This window comes from Salmo trutta, chromosome 27, assembly GCF_901001165.1.
Source record: "Salmo trutta chromosome 27, fSalTru1.1, whole genome shotgun sequence".
Lineage (NCBI taxonomy): Eukaryota > Metazoa > Chordata > Actinopteri > Salmoniformes > Salmonidae > Salmo > Salmo trutta.
Window position 1 is genome coordinate 30,272,367 of NC_042983.1, and position 25,157 is coordinate 30,297,523.

At 44.0% G+C, this 25,157-nt stretch overlaps 1 protein-coding gene across 5 annotated transcripts in view; it reads right to left on the minus strand.

Annotated features, from left to right (window-relative positions):
• The window catches only part of rapgef1a (Rap guanine nucleotide exchange factor (GEF) 1a), a 46,319-nt gene extending 22,169 nt beyond the window's left edge, over positions 1 to 24,150 (minus strand). For all 5 annotated transcript variants that reach the window (XM_029717769.1, XM_029717768.1, XM_029717767.1 and 2 more), the window contains exons 1-8: positions 23,888 to 24,150; positions 9,378 to 9,523; positions 8,968 to 9,146; positions 8,281 to 8,437; positions 7,337 to 7,425; positions 7,038 to 7,199; positions 4,760 to 4,886; positions 4,162 to 4,339 (exon numbers count right to left, since the gene is read on the minus strand). In XM_029717769.1, coding sequence (XP_029573629.1) covers positions 4,162 to 4,339; positions 4,760 to 4,886; positions 7,038 to 7,199; positions 7,337 to 7,425; positions 8,281 to 8,437; positions 8,968 to 9,146; positions 9,378 to 9,523; positions 23,888 to 23,915 — 1,066 coding nt within the window. In that variant the 5' untranslated portion in view covers positions 23,916 to 24,150. The remainder of the gene's footprint in view (positions 1 to 4,161; positions 4,340 to 4,759; positions 4,887 to 7,037; positions 7,200 to 7,336; positions 7,426 to 8,280; positions 8,438 to 8,967; positions 9,147 to 9,377; positions 9,524 to 23,887) is intronic.
• Between the last annotated feature and the right edge of the window lie 1,007 nt (positions 24,151 to 25,157).

Consider the following 25,157-nt stretch of genomic DNA (forward strand, 5'->3'; position numbering starts at 1 on the left):
CTCTACCTAATGGGCTCATAGTGTCTCCTCTCTAACCTAATGGGCTCCTCTCTAACCTAATGGGCTCCTCTCTAACCTAATGGGCTCCTCTCTAACCTTATGGGCTCCTCTTTAACCTAATGGGCTCCTCTCTAACCAGGCCTCTGTGAAGCCAGTGCAGGAACATGTAACTCATATGTGTTTGTGTTGTGTGTGAGTTTCATGTGTGTGTGTTAGGGATGAGCATTTGAAATGTTTTGACTGTTCGAGTACTCGCATGAAAAACTTTTTTTTTTTTAACACAAGGTCCGCACTGGATTTTTTTTGTGGATTTATCTAGATGTCATAAGATTGCAAAAACGCAAAATTTATCATAACCATTATAAATAAATCCTAATAGCTAAATTGCTTTAAAAAAAGTGCCATGTAAGATGAATTTATTGAAACCGTAATATCAACTGGTTATTATATTATATCGTGAAACACAATCTTCAAAAAGGCAGTAACCTGCTTGTAGAACTCTATGGCTGTGTAATGGCATAGCCTTGTTTTGTTCATTTAACAGACAAAACGCTCTTATTTCCTGAGCCCTTATCACAGTCAAGACGCCTATTCTATAGTAAAAAAACATGATGTAATAAAACTATCTAACAGAATATTTTTCCAAATGAATAAAGTTGCCAGTGTGAAGTGATGCACATCTCGTGCCTGGGGCAGTTATTCTCAAAGAGGGATCATTTGAAACAAGGAAAAATTCAGGGTTACAAACCAACATTTGTCTTCTTTTCGATATACAGACGTTCGATTTAATCTTTGGAATTTTCTGAATGGATGAACATTCCTCATTGAACACTGCATAGTGATGAATTATGGCCATGACATGTGTTTGGTGAGTAGGCGTACAGTGGGAAGAAAAAATATGTGAACCCTTTAGAATTACCTGGATTTCTGCATAAATTGGTCATCAAATGTTATCTGATCTTTTTAAAATTATTTTTATTTCACCTTTATTTAACCAGGTATATAATGTTTTCATAACCTACATTACTCATCTCATATGTATATACTGTACTCTATACCATCTACTGCATCTTACCATCCTGTTGTAATGTATCACTAGCCACTTTAAACAATGCCGCTTTATATGTTTTCATACCCTACAATACTCATCTCATATGTATATACTGTACTCTATACCATCTACTGCATCTTACCATCCTGTTGTAATGTATCACTAGCCACTTTAAACAATGCCGCTTTATATGTTTTCATACCCTACAATACTCATCACTGTACTCCATATCATCTATTACATCTTCCCTATGCCGTTCGGCCATCACTCATTTATATATTTTTATGTACATATTCTTATTCATTCCTTTACACTTGTGTGTATAAGGTAGTTGTTGTGGAATTGTTAGGTTATATTACTTGTTAGATATTACTGCATGGTCGGAACTAGAAGCACAAGCATTTCGCTACACTTGCATTAACACCTGCTTACCATGTGTATGTGACAAATAAATTTGATTTGATTTTAGGTAGGCTAGTTGAGAACATCTTCATCCAAGTCACAACTATAGACAAACACAGTCTGCTTAAACTAATAACAAACAATTATAACTTTTCATGTCTTTATTGAACACACTGTGTAAACATTCACAGTGCAGGTTGGAAAAAGTATGTGAACCCTTGGATTTAAGGATCCGCCCCTTTTTTCAATTTTCGCCTAAAATGACACCCAAATCTAACTGCCTGTAACTCAGGCCCTGAAGCAAGGATATGCATATTCTTGGTACCATTTGAAGAAATGTGAAAGGAATGTAGAAGAATAACACAATAGATCTGGTAAAACAAAATACAAAGAAAAAAACAACCAGTCTTGTGTATTTTTTTTGTACTATCATCTTTGAAATGCAAGAGAAAGACCATAATGTATTATTCCAGCCCAGCTGCAATTTAGATTTTGGTCACTAGATGGCAGTAGTGTATGTGCAAAGTTTTAGACTGAACCAATGAACCATTGCATTTATGTTCAAACTTTTGTATCAAGACTGCCCAAAATGTGCCTAATTTGTTTATTAATAACTTTTCATGTTCAAAACTGTGCACTCTCCTCAAACAATATAATGGAATTATTCCACTGTAATGGCTACTGTAAATTGGACAGTGCAGTTAGATTAACAAGAATTTAAGCTTTGACAATATCAGATATGTCTATGTCCTGGGAAATGTTCTTGCTACTTACAACCTCATGCTAATCGCATTAGCCTATGTTAGCTCAACTGTCCCGTGGAAGGGACACCGATCCCAAATAAGTTTAATAACAAGTTGACCCTCATTTGGCAGCAATAACCTCAACCAAACGTTTTCCGTAGTTGCGGATCAGACCTGCACAACGGTCATGAGGAATTTTGGACCATTCCTCTTTATAAAACTGTTTCAGTTCAGCAATATTCTTGGGATGTCTGGTGTGAACCGCTCTCTTGAGGTCATGCCACAGCATCTCAATCGGGTTGAGCTCAGGACTGTGTATTTTCTTCTGTTGAAGCCATTCTGTTGTTGATTCACTTCTGTCTTTTGGGTTGTTGTCCTGTTGCATCACCCAACTTCTGTTGAGCTTCAATTGGCGGACAGATAGACTTACATTCTCCCGCAAAATGTCTTGATAAACGTGGGAATTCAAACACCAGTCTCAACGTCAACAGTGAAGAGGCGACTCCGGGATGCTGGCCATCGAGGCAGAGTTTTTCTGTCCAGTGTCCGTGTTCTTTTGCCCATCTTAATCTTTTCTTTTTATTGGCCAGTCTGAGATATGGCTTTTTCTTTGCAACTCTGCTTAGAAGGCCAGCATCCCGGAGTCGCATCTTCACTGTTGACGTTGAGACTGGTGTTTTGCGAGTACTATTTAATGAAGCTGCCAGTTGAGGCATCTGTTTCTCAAACTAGACACTCTAATGTACTTGTCATCTTGCTCAGTTGTGCACCGGGGCCTCCCACTCCTCTTTCTATTCTGGTTAGAGCCAGTTTGCGCTGTTCTGTGAAGGGAGTAGTACACAGCGTTGTGCCAGATCTTCAGTTTCTTGGCAATTTCTCAGATGGAATAGCCTTAATTCCTCAGAACAAGAATAGACTGACGAGTTTCAGATGAAAGTCCTTTGTTTCTGGCCATTTTGAGCCTTTAATCAAACCCACAAATGCTGATGCTCCAGATACTCAATTAGTCTAAAGAGGCCAGTTTTATTGCTTCTTTAATCAGCATAACAGTTTTCAGCTGTGCTATCATAATTGCAAAAGGGTTTTCTAATGATCAATTAGCCTTTTAAAATGATATACTTGGATTAGCTAACACAACGTGCCATTGGAACACAGGAGTGCTAATAATGGCCTCTGTACGCCTATGTAGATATTCCATTAAAAATCAGCCGTTTCCAGCTACAATAGTAATTTACAACATTAACAATGTCTACCCTGTATTTCTGATCAATTCGATGTTATTTTAAATGGACAAAAAAATGTGCTTTTCTTTCAAAAACAAGGACATTTCTAAGTGACCCCAAACATTTGAACGGTAATGTACTTTTTTTTGCCACTGCATGCTTGATGTTTCTGATGAAAATACTCTCTTTGTCTTAGTCAAACTAATGTTTTTGCATATTGTCAGAGTGGAACCTGTCTATGTTTAGGGAGATTATAGCCCAGGCTAACTAATTCTAAATGGCACTAGCAGTTCACAAAGTAGCTTCAGCAGAAAATAGACAGGACGCAATTATTCAAAAAACTGCAGCTCGTTGTTGGAACACATTTTCCTACTTCAATCAACCAGTCCATTTTGAATTTGTGATAAAACTGTCATCATTTGGAAAGGAATGTAGTGTGTGTATCCAATCAGTTAGATTTATTTCTGTAGGCCTTACAGGAGCTTGTGTGCACTGAGCACGTGTGGAGGGAGGGGTTGGAATGGAATTAAGTGAATATAACAGGAAATACTGCCCAGACGGGCAAGTAAAATGTACAAATGGAACAGTAGAGTCAAAGCAAATTAACTTTGTCTTAAAGACAACATTTTACTTGCCTCTTCGGACAGCCAAAGCACCTTCCACCAAATAGTTTACATTATTTGAAGAAAAAAAATGGATCTCTGGTTAAAGATCGAGCTTTGACGCCCGTTTGAGTACTCACCCAGAGCCTCACTGCTGGTGTTGCGTGAGCACTGCCCACTGTCTATTGTCCAGGACAGCTGCTCGTCGGACTTGCTCAGCTTGCCCATGCTATTGCAGGGGGATATGCGCGGTGACTCCCCTCCGTAGTAATGGCTGCCCCCAGAGAAGCGCCGCTGCAGGGCATCCACCTCGTACTCCTGCCAACCAGAGAGGTGACAAGACCCGTTTTAGTGGAAAAATACATAATAGCCGCCGAAAAAGAAACAGTGCAAGAAATGACTGATATATGTCTCACCCTGGTGTAAAACATAGCACAATCCAAAATGGCAACTTATTCCTTATTGGGCCTGGTCAGAAGTAGTACACTAAACTGAATATGGTGCCATTTCTGACAGCCCCAGTGTGTGTAGCTGCTCCTTCCACTGTACCTGTTTGTGGAGGCCGATGCTTTCTAAAGAATCAAGACTACTTATGACACACAGTTTCCCATTACTTGCTAGATATTACTGCACGGTAAGAACTAGAAGCACAAGTATTTCGCTACACTCGCATTAACATCTGCTAACCATGTGTATGTGACCAATACAATTTGATTTGGAAGACAGGAGCCACTGTACCTGTTTGTGGAGGCCGATGCCCATGGGAAGACTGGAGCCACTGGTGGCGTGGTTCATGGGGGCTACTACTGCCACCCGAGTGGGGGAGGGGGCAGACTGGCGCTTCTTTGGAGGGAGAGCAGGAGGACTGGAGGGGGAGAAGAGGGGGGACATCATTTAAATATGAAGCAGCGTGCAATGTCCATCAATGCCAAGTATTCCAAAAGCCACGCATGCAGCCCTAGCCACAGTACACTGACTGATTCACTTCTTCTGTGTGTACTGTGTAGTATGTATTATGTAGTATGCATGGTGAAGGGAGGTGGGGAAAAGACTGCACTGACACTGGCTTGGGTGGGTTGAGAGATAATATACAATATCTGACACTTTCCGAGAGCCTTCTGTAGTAGCAGAAGAATGGGAAAAATGTGCAGTGCACGGGTCACTGCCTGGCTGCTTTTTCCTCCTCCACAAACAGATAGGGGTGGAGAGAGCAGCAGCTACTGAATTGTTTCCACACCGCAGTGCACACAGATGGCCCAATGACAAGATGCAGGGCAGGCAGGCAGCTGTGGTGATGAAGAGGTGCAGGATATACTCTATGCCAGTTAGGGAGTGGGGTGAGGGTGACAAGGCAAGCCCCCAGGGAGGAGAAAAAATAAAAACTAATTACCACAAAAAAGAACAACGACAAACAAAATCTGCAGTGTGCCCCTGTGTAAGACACACATACTGCTGTCGAGAGCTACCCTGCTGTGGGCAAGGTGACATACAGAGAGCTACCCTGCTGTGGGCAAGGTGACATACAGAGAGCTACCCTGCTGTGGGCAAGGTGACATACAGAGAGCTACCCTGCTGTGGGCAAGGTGACATACAGAGAGCTACCCTGCTGTGGGCAAGGTGACATACAGAGATCTACCCTGCTGCGGGCAAGGTGACATTCAGAGAGCTACCCTGCTGCGGGCATGGTGACATTCAGAGAGCTACCCTGCTGTGGGCAAGGTGACATTCAGAAAGCTACCCTGCTATGGGCAAGGTGACATTCAGAGAGCTACCCTGCTGCGGGCAAGGTGACATTCAGAGAGCTACCCGCACCTGCTGCGGGCAAGGTGACATTCAGAGAGCTACCCGCACCTGCTGCGGGCAAGGTGAAATTCAGAGAGCTACCCGCACCTGCTGCGGGCAAGGTGAAATTCAGAGAGCTACCCGCACCTGCTGCGGGCAAGGTGACATTCAGAGAGCTACCCGCACCTGCTGCGGGCAAGGTGACATTCAGAGAGCTACCCGCACCTGCTGCGGGCAAGGTGACATTCAGAGAGCTACCCGCACCTGCTGCGGGCAAGGTGACATTCAGAGAGCTACTCGCACCTGCTGCGGGCAAGGTGACATTCAGAGAGCTACTCGCACCTGCTGCGGGCAAGGTGACATTCAGAGAGCTACTGTTCGGAGCAAAAGGAAAGACAAAGAGCCTTTAAGTATTTTGAAGTATATGGATATGCTGCTGTCCAGTGTGTTTGTGGTGGGCTCTGGAATCTGGTCCATTTCCATTTCTTGTTGTCACTCTCTGGCCATAAACTCACCAGCCTCTGCTGAGCCCAGTTTCTCCCAAAAGAAAAGAGCCTCAGAGATGGTGCCATGATAGTTATCTCACCAGAGGAAGTGTAATTTCTGACATCTCCCTTTATTACCCCCTTCAAAGTCTATAAAGCTTTCTAAAGAATCAAGACTACTTATAACACAGTTTCCCAGTTATTGTACCTCTCTTGTCTTCTTGTAAAGAGACGAGCGGCAATCACATTGGCCTGTAATCCAAGGACATTCAACGTGATGAGTGGTATACAATGAACGTTTTTCAGTTGATAAATTGGTGTTGGCTTCAAGAGAGCTGTGTGCTGCGCTATCGGCAGGCCTAACAAGTATACAGAGTTGGGGACTTGAGTCTTGGCTAAACAGTGATTTGTTACTGCAATTACTTCAGTGCAGACTTGACCCTGCCTTGTGCTGTGACTGAGAGCAGTCAATTCAATTATCTTATGAGGGGTTAAACTTTTCCCATTCCGAAGCAGTTTATTAAGTCTGAATGCAATGGCATCCTGTTGAAAGCAATGGTATCCTGCGTGGATCATGATATTGATATGCAGCTCTGTGCCATTTGAAGAAAGAGAGGTGAGATACTGGAGACTTGACTTGGACTTGCCTGAAGCAACATGTCTGGGTCAGTGATAGGGGGGCTCCATTGATCAACTACTGTATATTGAAGCTATGAAACAGACACTATCTCCATGAAATGAGCTCTTACTTGTGTTCAGCCATCTTGAGGCCAGGGAGAGGGGGTTTTGGCGGGGCCACCACCTCCTCCTCCTCCTCCTCTCCAGTGGGTTCAGTCAGGACTTCCATAGATTGGGACGTGGCTGAGCTCTTGTCCAGACTCTCCTTCTCATTGGCAGGCGGCTCAGCAGCACTGTGGGTATGCAAGTTGTTTACTGATGTTGTTTTACATCTTGTACAATTACCATCAAGTCTGATATGTTCAGTAAATATATATGAGAGAATGAGGTTAGTGGAGAAGTGTATTGATGTCCTCCGTGGCTCACTCACCTTTCGGGTGGGGTGGCCACTGGCACTGGTTTGACAGGAGACGTGGGGGAAGGATTCTCCTGTTTCTCTATGGTCAGTTTCACTAGCTCCTGTGGACAATCACCGTGTGCAGTTAATAAATGCTAGACAACTTCATCGGCATTTTTACCATCTCTTACCGAGAGAGTACTAAGTACTCGGCTAGCTACCATTTCTCCAAAAACCATAACGTGCATGAAATGGTACACATAATCTGAGATGTCTCACATTTCATGTTTACTTGTTTTCTGGTATGCTAACGTTACCTTAACACCGCCGAGCACTACCTTGATCACAGTGGTGACGGTCTGGTATGCTAACGTTACCTTAACACCGCCGAGCACTACCTTGATCACAGTGGTGACGGTCTGGTATGCTAACGTTACCTTAACACCGCCGAGCACTACCTTGATCACAGTGGTGACGGTCTGGTATGCTAACATTACCTTAACACTGCCGAGCACTACCTTGATCACAGTGGTGACGGTCTGGTATGCTAACGTTACCTTAACACCGCCGAGCACTACCTTGATCACAGTGGTGACGGTCTGGTATGCTACCGTTACCTTAACACCATCAAGCACTGCCTTGATCACAGTGGTGACGGTCTGGTATGCTAACGTTACCTTAACACCGCCGAGCACTACCTTGATCACAGTGGTGACGGTCTGGTATGCTAACGTTACCTTAACACCGCCGAGCACTACCTTGATCACAGTGGTGACGGTCTGGTATGCTAACGTTACCTTAACACCGCCGAGCACTACCTTGATCACAGTGGTGACGGTCTGGTATGCTAACCTTTCCTTAACACTGCCGAGCACTACCTTGATCACAGTGGTGACGGTCTGGTATGCTACCGTTACCTTAACACCATCAAGCACTGCCTTGATCACAGTGGTGACGGTCTGGTATGCTACCGTTACCTTAACACCATCAAGCACTGCCTTGATCACAGTGGTGACGGTAACGATGGTTTCTTTATCATCCAGGTTGACCCCCTCCAGCATGACTTGGTCAGACCAACGGATGAGATTGCCCAGACTCTGGTACACACGGTTCAGACAGGAGGACACCCCCGAGCTGTGAACACCCAAGAGGAAAGATTGGGCTAACAGACTGACAAAAACACTCCATGGTTGGTTGGCAATTCTGTATCAGTCTTTGAAGGTTCCTCATGAACCTTAAAACTAATATAATCAGCAACCTTAAAATGACATTTGTCTGGATCTCGTCTCGTGACGGTTGAAGCGTTGTCTAAAAACCCTCAATGGGCCAACAAGCTCCAGATACAGTGCATTCAGAAAGTATTCAGACCCCTTCCCTTTTTCTACATTGTTACGTTAAAGCCTTATTCTAAAATTGATCAAATATTTTTTCCCCCTCAATCTACACACAATACCCCATAATGACAAAGCAAAAACAGGTTTTTGCAAAATACATCATAGAAAAATGTTTTGCTTTGTCATTATGGGGTATTGTGTGTAGATTGATGAGGAAAGCAAACTATTTAATCCATTTTAGAATAAGGCTGTAACATAACAAAATGTGGAAAAAGTCTAAAGGTCTGAATACTTTCCGAATGCACAGTATATCCCCTGGGCCAGACTCACCTGTGCTGGATCCTTGCGTCCACTTGGACTAAAGGCAGGATGGCCTCCAGGACCTTACTGGCAGAGCCTGGTAACATCTCCAGCACCTTCTTGTCCACCGCCATCTTGTCAATGATGGTCTTGAAGTAACGCAAGGCACTGACCACATCTTTCTCTTGCTCTTCTAACCGACTCAGACTCTGTAAAAGTAAGACAACGTGAGAGCAATCGTGAACTTGGTGGGGTGGCATTACTTTTATTAATGGCATCTTGGTTGTGTGATTATTGCATTGCATGAGGCTTTGTTTGTCACTGCCTTCACAGTCTCACTCTTGTAGGATATAAATCCACAACTAATTGCAATTTTTGAGACGGGCACAGCAAAAGCTTGAGGCCTATGTAGAGGGAGAAATATATACATTAAAACACACCTTGTTTGCAGGTTTCTCCGCAGTCTTGACGCCATGTTCTAAAGGCGGCTTACTAACTTTCTTTGAGGGTGTCCTTTTGATTTTGGGAGAGTGGAATTTGTCCATAAGCTTCATGGTGAAGGAAGACAAATGGGAGCGTTGGGAGTCTGAGGAGGAGAGGGAAAGAGAGAGGCAGAGTTAAGAGAAGAACCGCTAATCTTCATAATCAAGGGAGTGTGAATTGAGAGAACACTAGTTAGAAAGTGACTTTGAGACACCACACGTCAAACTATGGAACTTTCATTTAACGTTACATGAAACACAACCTCTCCCAACTGCATTTGTTCAGAACTTCGGCCTATAAGAAATAGTAAGCACGTAAATTCTGAAGAACAATCAATATAGGAGAGATCCTCTGAAGATTTTGTGCATTTGTGTGAGAGCCTTGTAATCTGTCCTCATAATTCATCTGCCCGTTTTTCATTGTTAACTGCATGAAGGCCATGGCCCAAATGAATCCTTTAGCAACCCGCACAGACAAAGGGGCTGGGACACAATGACATCAGCTTTATGAGAGAACCTGCGGAATGACGTGTTGCATAATGGGACTCTTTATTAGGGAGTGTTTAAGTGGTGACTTAACACACTACATGACAAAAGGCGTACCCTCACTCGTGCTCACTGTTATGAGAGCAGCGATTCCCCACAACCCCAACACCCCGAATCTGGATAGACCACTGCTATGGCAACTAGCAGTTTATTTACAATACTACATGTTTTCTCATGATCTCCAAACAATCTGGCTCCCATCGCGGCCCTCTAAGAGTTGACTGCTGGCGGTGCTGCACTGTGCATGCCTGTGTGACCGGTTGGGTTCAAAACCAGCCAACCCGGACTTCTGTGCTCCACAAGACTGTTAGCCCGCTGACCTTAAAGGGATACTTCAGGATTATGGCAATGAAGCCATTTATCTACTTCCCCAGATGAACTCGTGGATACCATTTTTATGTCTCTGTGTGCAGTTTGAAGGAAGTTGCTAACTACAGTTAGCGGATTGTGGCAGTGGCTACGTAAACAAACCCAAAAATGTTGACTATAGTCTTTCCTTTCCATAGACTGATAACAAGGTAAGGAAATAAATACACTGATCAAAAATAAACGCAACATGTAAAGTGTTGGTCCCATGTTTCATGAGCTGAAATAAAAGATCATAGAAACTTTCCATATGCTCAGAAAGCTTATTTCTCTCAGATTTTGTCCACAACTTTGTTTACATCCTTGTTTGTGAGCATTTTTCTTTACCAAGATAATCCATCCACCTGACAGGTGTAGCATATCAAGAAGTTGATTAAACAGCATGATCATTACACAGGTCCACCTTGTGCTGGGGAAATAAAAGGGCACTTTCAAATATGCAGTTTTGTCACACAACACAATTCCACAGATGTCTCAAGTGTTGAGGGAATGTGCAATTGACATGCTGACTGCAAGAATGTCCACCAAAGCTGTTGCCAGAGAATTTAATATTAATTTTTCTACCATAAGCCGCCTCCAATGTCATTTTAGGGAATTTGGCAGTGCGTCCAACCGGCCTCAAAACCGCAGACCACGTGTAACCGTGCCAGCCCAGGACCTCCACATCCAAATCAAATCAAATTTTGTTTGTCACATACACATGGTTAGCAGATGTTAATGCGAGTGTAGCGAAATGCTTGTGCTTCTAGTTACAACCAGGCAGTAATATCTAACAAGTAATCTAACCTAACAATTTCACAACAACTACCTTATACACACAAGTGTAAAGGAATGAATAAGAATATGTACATAAAAATATATGAATGAGCGATGGCCGAACGGCATAGGCAAGATGCAGTAGATGGTATAGACGAAGTGTGGTGGAGGAGGAGAGGGCCCTCGGAGTGTGGTTTCCCTTTTATAGTCTGTGATTGACTGATATCATAAGGTGAATGCACCAATTTGTAAGTCGCTCTGGATAAGAGCGTCTGCTAAATGACTTAAATGTAAATGAGTACAGTATATACAAATGAGATGAGTAATGTAGGGTATGTAAACATATAAATTGGCATTGTTTAAAGTGGCTAGTGATACATTTATTACATCCATTTTTCATTATTAAAGTGGCTAGAGTTGAGTCAGTATGTTGGCAGCAGCCTCTCTGTGTTAGTGATGGCTGTTTAACAGTCTGATGGCCTTGAGATAGAAACTGTTTTTCAGTCTCTCGGTCCCCGCTTTGATGCACCTGTACTGACCTCGCCTTCTGGATGATATCGGGGTGAACAGGCAGTGGCTCGGGTGGTTGTTGTCCTTGATGATCTTTTTGGCCTTCCTGTGACATCGGGTGGTGTAGGTGTCCTGGAGGGCAGGTAGTTTGCCCCCGGTGATGCATTGTGCAGACCTCACTACCCTCTGGAGAGCCTTACAGTTGTGGGCGGAGCAGTTGCCGTACCAGCGGTGATACAGCCTGACAGGATGCTCTCGATTGTGCACCTGTAAAAGTTTGTGAGTGTTTTTGGTGACAAGCCGAATTTCTTCAGCCTCCTGAGGTTGAAGAGGCGCTGCTGCACCTTCTTCACCACGCTCTCTGTGTGGGTGGACCATTTCAGTTTGTCTGTGATGTGTACGCCGAGGAACTTAAAACTCTCCACCTTCTCCCCTACTGTCCCGTCGATGTTGATAGGGGGCTGCTCCCTCTGCTGTTTCCTGAAGTCCACGATCATCTCCTTTGATTTGTTGACATTGAGTGTGAGGTTATTTTCCTGACACCACACTCCGAGGGCCCTCACCTCCTCCCTGTAGGCCGTCTCGTCATTGTTGGTAATCAAGCCTACCACTGTAGTGTCATCTGCAAACTTGATGATGGAGTTGGAGGCGTGCATGGCCATGCAGTCATGGGCGAACAGGGAGTACAGGAGAGGGCTGAGAACGCACCTTTGTGGAGCCCCAGTGTTGAGGATCAGCGGGGTGGAGATGTGGTTACCTACCCTCACCACCTGGGGGCGGCCCGTCAGGAAGTCCAGGACACAGTTGCAAAGGGCGGGGTCGAGACCCAGGGCCTCGAGCTTAATGACGAGTTTGGAGGGTACTATGGTGTTAAATGCTGAGCTGTAGTCGACGAACAGCATTCTTACATAGGTATTCCTCTTGTCCAGATGGGTTAGGGCAGTGTGCAGTGTGATTGCGAATGCGTCGTCCGTGGACCTATTGGGGCGGTAAGCAAATTGGAGTGGGTGTCAGGTAGGGTGGAGGTGATATGGTTCTTGACTAGTCTCTCAAAGCACTTCATGATGACGGAAGTGAGTGCTACAGGGCGATAGTCATTTAGCTCAGTTACCTTCGCTTTCTTGGGAACAGGAACTATGGTGGCCCTCTTGAAGCATGTGGGAACAGCAGACTGGGATAAGGGTTGATTGAATATGTCCGTAAACACACCAGCCAGCTGGTCTGCGCATGCTCTGATGCCGTCTGGGCCGGCAGCCTTGCGAGGGTTAACACGTTTAAATGTTTTACTCACGTTGGCTGCAGTGAAGGAGAGCCCGCAGGTTTTGGTAGCAGGCCGTGTCAGTGTCACTGTATTGTCCTCAAAGCGAGCAAAGAAGTTGTTTAGTTTGTCTGGGAGCAAGACGTCGTGGTCTGCGATGGGGCTGGTTTCCCTTTTATAGTCTGTGATTGACTGTAGACCCTGCCACATATCTCTCGTGTCTGAGCCATTGAATTGCAACTCTACTTTGTCTCTATACTGACGCTTAGCTTGTTTGATTGCCTTGGAGGGAATAGCTACACTGTTTGTATTCGGTCATGTTTCCGGTCACCTTGCGTGAATGCTACCATAAATGCACGGTTTCTGGTTGGGGGAATGTTTTAATAGATGCTGTGGGTACAACATCACCAATGCACTTGCTAATAAACTCGCTCACCGAATCAGCGTATTCATAAATTTTATTGTCCGACGCTATGCAGAACATATCTCAGTCCACGTGATCGAAGCAATCTTGAAGCGAGGAATCCGATTGGTCGGACCAGCATTGAACAGACCTGAGCACGGGCGCTTCCTGTTTTAGTTTCTGTCTATAGGCTGGGAGCAACAAAATGGAGTCGTGGTCAGATTTTCCGAAAGGAGGGCGGGGGAGGGCTTTATATGCGTCGCGGGAAGTTAGAATAACAATGATCCATGGTTTTGCCAGCCCGGGTGGTGCATTCGATATGCTGATAAAATTTAGGAAGCCTTGTTTTCAGATTAGCCTTGTTAAAATCCCCAGCTACAATAAATGCAGCCTCAGGATATGTGGTTTCCAGTTTACATAGAGTCAAATGAAGTTCTTTCAGGGCCGTCGAGGTGTCTGCTTGGGGGAGGATATACACGACTGTGATTATGATCGAAGAGAATTCTCTTGGTAGATAATGCGGTCGGCACTAGGTCAGGTGAACATGATCACAACACGTCTCGTTAATCATAAGGCATACACCCCCGCCCTTCTTACCAGAGGGATGTTTGTTTCTGTCGGCGTGATGCGTGAAGAAGCCAGGTGGCTGTACCGACTCTGATGACGTATCCCGAGTGAGCCATGTTTCAGTGAAACAAAGAACGTTACAATCTCTGATGTCTCTCTGGAAGGCAACCCTTGCTCAGATTTCGTCTACCTTGTTGTCAAGAGACTGGACATTGGCGAGTAGTATGCTCGGGAGCAGTGCGTGATGTGCCCGTCTACGGAGCCTGACCAGAAGACCCTTCTGCGGCGCCATTGTTTTGGGTCGCTGGCTGGGATCCGATCCATTGTCCTGGGTGGTGGACCAAACAGAGGATCCGCTTCGGGAAAGTTGTATTCCTGGTCGTAATGTTGGTGAGTTGACGTTGCGCTTATATCCAATAGTTCCTCCCGACTGTATGTAATAAAACCTAAGATTTCCTGGGGTAACAATGTAAGAAATAACACATAAAAAAACGAAATACTGCATAGTTTCCTAGGAACGCGAAGCGAGGCGGCCATCTCTGTCGGCGCCGGAAGTACAGGCTTCTTTACCTACGGGATCACTGATACCAGCCACCAGCTGATGAAACAGTATGTTTGCACAACCAAAGAATTTCTGCAAACTGTCAGAAACCGTCTCAGGGAAGCTCATCTGTATGCTGTAAGCTGAAAATGTCCCAGTTCTTCCATGCCTGCATACTCACCAGATGTCACCCAATTGAGCATTTCTGGGATGCCAATACCCAGCAACTTCGCACAGCCATTGAAGAGGAGTGGGACATTCCACAGGCCACAATCAATAGCCTGATCAACTCTATGTGAAGGAGATGTGTCGCGCTGTATGAGGCAAATGGTGGTCACACCAGATACTGACTGGTTTTCTGATCAACGCTCCTACCTTTTTTTTTTAAGGTATCTGTGATCAACAGATGCATATACATATTCCCAGTCATGGGAAATGCGTAGATTAGGGCCTAATGAATTTAGGGCCTATATTAACTGTAACTCAGTTAAATCTTTTAAATTGTTGCATGTTGTATTTATACTGTATTTTTGTTCAGTGTATGTAGCTTAAGTTTGTAATTTAAGTGAGCTTCCCTTGAAAACCAGACTATTTAAACAAAAGTGAAATATTATTTGACTACAAACTAAAATTGAACAGAGGGGCTTAATAAGCTAAGCTACATTATGCATCAGTGAAGTCTATTTGGAAGGCACTAGTTGTACACAGCACAGCATTCAAAACACCTCAGGTAGCCTATACAGGATACAGACCATTTCCCCTCTGCGAGGTAGTGAAGATTTGCAGAGAAACTGAAAACAAAAGCTTGATGCTGCTGGCATGCCCATACTAAATGGTTGAAAAGGGGGGGTTGAAACTGAATATTGAGTACATAAATAAACACCAATGATTGTGCTGCTCTTCCGTTGTGTACAGAAGCATGGGACTCCTGCCAGGGATAGGAGCTGTCAATGGCTTTCGAGAGAGAATCAGCAGGCTTCACAACTGGGGGTGAAATGCTTCTGCCTATAGAGTCAATGAGGAGGAATGCAGTCTGGATGTCCATTCACTGCTCATCTCATCCAGTGTTTGCTGTGAATTCCTGGCTGTGCCCATCAGTCTCTGGGGATGTGCCACCCTTCCGCTAAAACAGGCACGTTGTTGTCATTGTGACTGCCTGCTGCCAGCAATGAACAAAATTAATGAGTTTCCAGAATAGAGTCACAACAAGTCATCATCTGGCTAACTAGGTTGCTTTGACCAGTTTGGAAACTATGACGTGAGAATGTTTTACAGGAAAAGGTTGATCATCAGATCCCAGTAAATCTCTGTCTTCCCATGGGCAGATCATGGTAAACATCTTTCTGAAATAGCTACAGAATGGATGATCAGGCAATGGTAAAGGTGAAGTTCACTTAATTTGAACTAAATCTGTATTTCGGACGTACAGTGGCAAGAAAAAGTATGTGAACCCTTTGGAATTACCTGGTTTTCTGCATAAATTAGTCAGAAATGTGATCAGATCATCTTAGTCACAACAATAGACAGACACAGTGTGTTAAACTAATAACACACTAATTATTGCATTTTTCTTGTCTATATTGAATACATAATCTAAACATTCCCAGTGTAGGTTGGAAATAGCATGTGAACCCCTAGGATAATGACTTCTCCTAAAGCTAATTGGAGTCAGGAGTCAGCTAACCTGGAGTCCAATCAATGAGACAAGATTGGAGATGTTGGTTAGAGCTGCCTTGCCCTATAAAAATAAAACACTCGCAAAATTTGAGTTTGCTATTCACAAGAAGCATTGCGTGACGTGAACCATGCCTCTAACAAAAGAGATCTCAGAAGACCTAAGATTAATAATTGTTGACTTGTATTAAGCTGGAAAAGGTTACAAAATTATCTCTAAAAGCCTTGATGTTCATCAGTCCACGGTAAGACAAATTGTCTATCAATGGAGAAAGTTCAGCACTGTTGCTACTCTCCCTAGGAGTGGCCATCCTGCAAAGATGACTGCAAGAGCATAGTGCAGAATGCTCAATGAGGTTAAGAAGAATCCTAGAGAGTCAGCTAAAGACTTACAGAAATCTCTGTAACATGCTAACATCTCTGTTGAAGAGTCAACGATACGTTAAACACTAAACAAGAATGGTGTTCATGAGAGGACACCACGGAAGAAGACACTGCTGTCCAAAAAAAACATTGCAGCACGTCTGAAGTTCCCAAAAGAGCAACTGGATGTTCCACAGCGCTACTGGCAAAATATACTGTGGACAGATTAAACTAAAGTTGAGTTGTTTGGAAGGAACACACAACACTATGTGTGGAGAAAAAAAAGGCACAGCACACCAACATCAAAACCTCATCCCAACTGTAAAGTATGGTGGAGGGAGCATCATGGTTAGGGGCTGCTTTGCTGCCTCAGGGCCTGGACAGCTTGCTATCAGACTGAAAAATGAATTCCCATGTTTATCAAGACATTTTGCAGGAGAATGTAAGTCTATCTGTCCGCCAATTGAAGCTCAACAGAAGTTGGGTGATGCAACAGGACAACAACCCAAAACAAAGAAGTAAATCAACAACAGAATGGCTTCAACAGAAGAAAATACGCCTTCTGGAGTGGCCCAGTCAGAGTCCTGACCTCAACCCGATTTAAAATGCTGTGGCATCACCTCGAGAGCAGTTCACCCCAGACATCCCAAGAATATTGCTGAACTGAAACAGTTTTGTAAAGAGGAATGGTCCAAAATTCCTCCTGACCGTTGTGCAGGTCTGATCCACAACTACAGAAAACGTTTGGTTGAGGTTATTGCTGCCAAAGGAGGGTCAACCAGTTATTAAATCCAAGAGTTCACATACTTTTTCCACCCTGCACTGTGAATGTTAACACGGTGTGTTCAATAAAGACATGAAAACGTATAATTGTTTGTGTGTTATTAGTTTAAGCAGACTGTGTTTGTCGATTGTTGTGACTTAGATGAAGATCAGATCAAATTTTATGACCAATTTATGCAGAAACCCAGGTAATTCCAAAGGGTTCACATACTTTTTCTTGCCACTGTACATGAAATGTAATAGAAGTGTAGAAAAGAGAAGAATATGCACATCCAATTTCTCAGTTGCAAGACAGAAAAATGTATTAAAAAAAATAAGGACTGTCTGGAACTCTGGTATGCTCCCTCTTATCAGACGCCAAAAAATACGTTTTGAATCGAGTTGGATCACTGAATCACCATGGGAGCATACCAGAGCTTGTCTGCTCATCTCAATTCTGCCCCTGGAGACGCCCGTGGCAACAGCTTGTCTGCTCAACTCAATTCTGCCCCTGGAGACGCCCGTGGCAACAGCTTGTCTGCTCAACTCAATTCTGTCCCTGGAGACGCCCGTGGCAACAGCTTGTCTGCTCAACTCAATTCTGTCCCTGGAGACACCTGTGGCAACAGCTTGTCTGCTCAACTCAATTCTGCCCCTGGAGACGCCCGTGGCAACAGCTTGTCTGCTCAACTCAATTCTGCCCCTGGAGACGCCCGTGGCAACAGCTTGTCTGCTCAACTCAATTCTGCCCCTGGAGACGCCCGTGGCAACAGCTTGTCTGCTCAACTCAATTCTGCCCCTGGAGACGCCTGTGGCAACAGCTTGTCTGCTCATCTCAATTCTGCCCCTGGAGATGCCAGTGGCAACAGCTTGTCTGCTCAACTCAATTCTGCCCCTGGAGACGCCCGTGGCAACAGCTTGTCTGCTCAACTCAATTCTGCCCCTGGAGACGCCCGTGGCAACAGCTTGTCTGCTCAACTCAATTCTGCCCCTGGAGACGCCCGTGGCAACAGCTTGTCTGCTCAACTCAATTCTGCCCCTGGAGACACCCGTGGCAACAGCTTGTCTGCTCATCTCAACTCTGCCCCTGGAGACACCCGTGGCAACAGCTTGTCTGCTCAACTCAAGTCTTGCCTGAGCAGCAGGGGCCTTACATTCACCGGAGTTCGGACACGTGTCCAATGGTAGATAGGCATCATGTGGAAAGGACAACAACACCGTGAATCTCGCTAATGCCCACTAGGTCTCCAGAAGAAATCAATAAAATCTATTGCCTTCATATCATTTCTGTATTCAGCGATAAGAGTGATCATCAAGATAGGCGGACACAAATGTGGGTGTGAATAAAGACTGTATGTACCCCAAGTCCCACCACAATAACTGTACACTATTATTTCAGTCAAGACTTTCAATAAACAGCTTACACCGGCAGGTAGCCTAGCAGTTAGAGTGTTGGTCCAGTAACAAAAAGGTTGGTAGTTCGAATCCCAGAGCCAACTAGAGGAAAAATCTATTGATCTGCCCTTGGGCACTTAACCCTATTTAACCCTAATTGCTCTAGGGTCGCGGTCAATAATGGCTGATCTTAACTGGCTGGCCGGCCGGACCTACATATCTGGCTGGCTGAACCCAGCTATCTGGCCGGCCGGCTGCCCTTGAGCACTTAACTCTAATTGCTTCCGGGTCGCCATCAATAATGGCTGATCCCATGCCGTGACCCCACTCTCTGAGGGGGAGTGGGATATGGAAATGTGTTTTTTTGTATTTCACACCACACACTTGTACAGGTTACACATGTGTGAAACAGGTCAAATATAAGCACCCCATATATTAACTAGCCAAAACATTGAGTTGCTCATTGATTTAAGCGGTGTAGACAGGTTGAAGCAATACAAAAAAGCCCACGTTTGCTGCTCACATCTACTGCCAGCAACATCTACGGCACACCCAGTCATCAAGTAGGCTAATACACAGAGGCCATTATAATGAGTTGCAAGAAACACTCCAATGCAATAGCCCAATAGCAAACAGGGCACAAAAACAATTGAGCAGTGCTTGAGTTACTAAGAAAATGAATTAATTGATCATGAGCGACAGAATTGATCCATCTTTGGACATTCAACAACAAATGAGGTCAAGATAAAATAGAAGAACTAGGGAACAATCATCAGAAATCACAACAATAAAGAGGTAGTAAAACATTGTGCCTTCATGTCAGCGTGAACTTAAACAGAACAGGCAGATGTCCAAATTCAGGACCAATGTTTCGGTTTCCTCTGTATAACACAACGTTTTGCTCCTACTTTACACCAACACCATGACATTGAAATGCCAAAAGGAGCCTTTGTATGTATGGGTTCTGACGGCTCTCTGATGTTGTTGAATGTACTTCCTTGACATGTCCCGCTGCTCCACAAGCTATAAAGGGTCACTTTGCTCTCAGGTCTTCAAGCAGCCTGACTATTAAACCTAAAGATAACCTAGCCTATATGGCCAAGGCATCAGTTTCCAACATTGTGAGGGCTGAACCATTTCACTTCCTGTAATAGATACATTTAGACGTTAGCCTCCATAGCCTGTTTTAGAACTTCCGGGTCCTACTCATTACTTCCTCTTCTATTTCAAAACTAATTTAACTAGAACACAATGCTACTGGAACTTAGCTTAGTTCTTCAATTACTATTTTGAGTGTAGAGAATAAGTGTTCCTAGCTACTTTTAACAACATGGCATGACTGCTATATATCCAACTGCAACAGCCAGTCTAGCTAACTTGAAAATAACATTTACATGAGCAAGAGGGTGCAGTAACCACTCCCCTGTTTGCTCGGTCTCTGTGCAAGGGTGGAAATCTCTCCACCATGGTTGTAAAGAAAGGCGAGGCCAGAACAGGCATGACTGTAGCCAGCAGATACACCCCACTTGCTTACAGCTGCACTAGGGTCTGACAGCATTCCTGTGTATATTAAGACACTGTGGAGCTGGCGCGAGATATGGCTCGGAAAAAAACTTACATCAATTCAGGGATGAGAAATGCGTTGCACTTAGAATTGTCCCATTATCCCAACTGTTACACAAATCTATCTATCAAATCTATCTATCAAATCAAATTGTGTAGACTAACAGTGAGATGCTTACTTACAGACCCTTCCCAACAATGCAGAGAGAAAAATATAAAAATAATAGAAAGATAATTACACAAGGAATAAATACACAAGTAACGATAACTTGGTTTATATACACGGGGTAGCAGTACTGAGTAGATGTGCAGGGGTACGAGGTAATTGATGTACATATGGGTAGGGCGGAAGTGACAAGGCAACAAGATAGATAATAAGCAGTAGCAGCAGTGTATGTGATGAATCAAAAGAGTTAGTGTAAATAGCAGATAGTCCGGGTAGCTATTTGGTTAACTATTTAGCAGTCGTTGACGATTTTAAGGGCCTTCCTCTGACATCGCCTGTTATAGAGGTCCAATATGGCAGGGAGCTCGGCCCTAGGGATGTACTGGGCTGTACGCACTTCCCTTTGTAGTGCCTCTGTCAGACGCCAAGCAGTTGCCATACCAAGGGGTGATGCAGCCAGTCAAGATGCTATCAATGGTGCAGCTGTACAACATTTTGAGGATCTGAGGGCCCATGCAAAATCTTTTTAGCCTCCTGTGTGTGGACCATGCTAATTCCTTAGTGATGTGGACACTGAGGAACTCGAAGCTCTCGACCCGCTCCACTACAGCCAGGTTGATGTGGATGGCGGCATGCTCTGCCCTCCGTTTCCTACAACAAGAAGATTGAATGACTGCTCGTTAAGAAAATGTCCATATTCGTCCTCATGCTAGAACCTACATCTGGGCCGTTCTGGGAGGGAGAGGAGGACATGTAGGGCCAGCAGTAAGAGCGTTGGGCCAGTAACCGAAACGTCGCTGGTTCGAATACTCGAGCCGACAAGGTGAAATATCTGTTGATGTGCCATTGAGCAAGACACTCAACCCTAATTTGCTCCAGGGGTGCCGTACCACTATGGCTGACCCTGTAAAGCAACACATTTCACTGCACCCATCCTGTGTGTGACAAAGCATTTTTTTTGTTTTTCGCTAGCAGTAGCAACAGCAGCCATTATGGAATGGCATGTCTCAATGAACAACAAAAATAGCTGATTGGCTGACACTGCCATTCCAAAATGGATGCTGTGGCTTCTACCTACACTAGTGCAGCTGTAAGCAGTTGTAAACAAGTGGGTCGGATCTGCTGGCTAGCATGACTGAGTCATGACTGTTAGTAGGCCCCCAAAAGAACCACAAATGTAGGTCACGCATAATGATGCATCAGAACTTATCAGGGCCCGTTTCCACAAGCGTCTCTGAGTAGGAGTTCTGATCTAGGATCAGTTTTGGGGGTTTTGTTCATAATTAATATGATTGTATGGATAGATCCTAGATCAGCACTCCTACTCTGAGACGCTTTGTGGATACGGCCCTAGACCAAGAGGAACTGCAGAGAACTAGTGGGAGGATTACGGAAGATGAAGGTAAATTGTATTTTTTTTGGCCACAACAAAGACATAGCCTCTATAGTTATCTCTCAGTGAGAAAGTATCAAGAATCATAGCTACAAGAGAAAACACATATACAATTGGCCCTCAGACTGTTCCAAACTGATCTGCTGGCTCTGGTAACATTTAGCCTGCAAAACATAAAAATGACATCATTTAAAATAAAACACAGTACCGCAATTACCCCCACCCATCTGTGTCGCCTAGCCCATTTGGAATCGATAGCTTGTTGGGCGGTATGCTAGTAGCATCCCTTGTGCAAGTGATGAAACTCCCCTTGAGACTTGAAGTAAGCTAGTTCCCTTGCGCCCCAAGGACCAAGGCTTTTTTGGAGTGATAGGTAACGCTGCTTTGTGAGTGCATATTGTTGATGTGCAGAAGGTCCCTGGTTCGAGCCCAAAGGGACAGGATCTACTTTGTATGGCAGCAAGAAGGCCTTCCTCTGACAACCACTGCTGGGAAGCTCTTAATATGCACTCCTAGATAGCCAACACATTTTTTTTTTCATCAATCAAAAAGGAATGTGTTGCCAATGGCCACTTAAGACTAGAGAAGATTATATCTAATCAGCTCATTTGAACACCACTGGAATTACACATCCGATGAGTCAACACTGTTATTAAAGCGTTAGCCTGTCCACAGTCATTCAACCTACACCAACCAGCTGCCACTGATCAGAATCACAGCACACACTCAACAAGGACATCCTGATCCTACCACTTCTAGTTCACCATGAACCAGTAGTGAACAACACCTCCTGAGATTAGTGCTGGCCCTGACATTTAGAATTCCAGATGTATGTACATTTCTAAACCCGCAACAACCCAAGAGAGAGCAAATCAATAGGCCTGAAGTTCTCTCTGAAACATTACAAACTTTAATCTGATCATTCCTGAATTGTATGGCAGGTATAAGTAACACATTTCATCATAAACACACCCAATTCATTTGAAGGTGGCAAAAAAGATGGGTTGACTAACTCCTTAGCAGTCTCAACTAGCTCTCTAGTGTCAACTCACTAAATACATAGAACACATACATACTGGCTACAGATGGGGACACTTGACTGAAGTAGTTAGAAGTGACTCTCTCCAGCCAGAGGATGTAGGAAGGTTTTCAGTGAACTATGACTCACACTGGTTCTCATAACCCATGAGAAGGGCAAGACTCTCACACTGTGAATGAGAAAGTACTTGTTATTCTCCTCGAATAGCTAGTCCCTGATCAGGAAGGTCAGAGCAGGTGGTGGAGGGTAATAACCAACCCTGACAGCTACTGGCTGTAAATCATAGGGATGGAGAAAACACTACTACATTACTAGCTAGACCCTATTTATCAGGTAGCCTAGAATGAATGACGGCTACTGTGTATTTTATAAGTAACAGTGACAAGCAAACTAGATTATGATGTAGCTATAATTAACTAGCTACCTTGTTAACGTTACTATCAATACTGTCAAAACAATTTTCTATTCGAACTACAGCAGACTAGCTCGACAGCTGACGTTAGCTCGAAAGTTACTTAGTTATCTTAGCTAGCTAGTTTGCTAGATATTCTATAAATTCGCCACCAGCTCTTTTCAGAATATAAAAACTAGCTAGTTAGATAACTAATTAAATGCGAATATATATATATATATAGCAACATTGCAACAAAATATGAAGGTTGTGTTTTCCCATTTCAATAACGTTAACTCAGTTAGCTAGGCTACCATGTAGGTAGCCTAGCCAATGCTAGCAATCTAACTTTGCCTGGTTTACTAGCTAATGTTAGCTAGTTAAACACTGATTGAATGTTTGACCAATATTGACTAGGTAGTAGCTGCCTAGCTAACGCTGCGACAGAATGTGAAAGTTTGGTGGGTGATGCGGCCGTATTTCTAGCTAGAACAAGAAAGGCAGACAAATCACAGACTGACTAGGATCTAGCGAGAGTTCATCACTAGTTAACATAGCCACAAAATCCTAATTATGGCTAAACCCCGCCCATTTATACAATTTCTCTTCTTCAACTCATATTTTCAACCTAACCGTAATAACCCTAACCTTAAATTAAGACCAACACGCTATATTTTCTCTTTGTGGCTGTGGAATCTGAATGTGTAGCTGTGTTATTTAGTGGAAACCCTAGCTAGCTGCCGTTAGCTATTTAGTCCAGTCTAACCGTGCTTACCTGATTTACTCTCTATTTTCCCCGACATTTCGAAGCAGAGACAGTATCGTGGAACAAATTAAATCCAGGGAGGTATTTTGTCCTTTTATTTTCTTTTAATCCCACATCCTTCAGCCAAAGCGATTGAGCTTTGACAGTTCCTTCGCAAATACAACAACCAGCAATTTCTGCTATCCCAGCCAGCCAGACCCCGACGATGATAGAATGATGATGATGGGCAGACTAGCAGCCAGAAGCAGACAACTCGGTTCAGTATCATAATCAATACCTCCCCCTTGTGGCTGGAATGAAGAAATGTTAGTGCACGCGACAAAAAGTGTGCCCTCCGGTGATGGATTTAGTAAAATAATCTGATTCATGAGTTTATTTGTATTATTTTATTTAACCTTTATTTAACCAGGTAGGCTAGTTGAGAACAAATTCTCATTTACAACCGCGACCTGGCCAAGATAAAGCAAAGCAATGCGACACAAACAACACAGAGTTACACATGGGATAAACAAACATACAGTCAATAATGCAATAGAAAAATCTATATACAGTGTGTGCAACTGTAGTAAGATTAGGGAGGTGAGGCAATAAATAGGCCATACTGGCGAAATAATTACAATTTAGCAATTAAACACTGGAGTGATAGATGTACAGAAGATGAATGTGCGAGTAGAGATACTGGGGTGCAAAGGAGCCCAAAAAATTTATAACAATATGGGGATGAGGTAGTTGGGTGGGATATTTACAGATGGGCTGTGTACAGGTGCAATGATCAGTAAGCTGCTCTGACAGCTGATGCTTAAATTTAGTGAGGGAGATATAAGACTCCAGCTTCAGTGATTTTTGCAATTCGTTCCAGTCATTGGCAGTATAGAACTGGAAGGAAAGACTGCCAAATGAGGAGTTGTCTTTGGGGAAGACCAGGGAAATATACCTGCTGGAGCGTGTGCTACGGGTGGGTGCTACTATGGTGACCAGTGAGCTGAGATAAGGTGGGGCTTTACCTAGCAAAGACATATAGCCAGCAGCATACCACCCTGCATCCCACTACTGGCTTGCTTCTGATGCTAAGCAGGGTTGGTCCTGGTCAGTCCCTGGATGGGAGACCAGATGCTGCTGGAAGTGGTGTTGGAGGTCCAGTAGGAAGCACTCTTTCCTCTGGTCTTAAAAAAAAAAAAAAAAGAAAAAAGAAGTATCCCAGGGCAGTGATTGGGGACATTGCCCTGTGTAGGGTGCTGTCTTTTGGACGGGACGTTAAACGGGTGTCCTGACTCTCTGA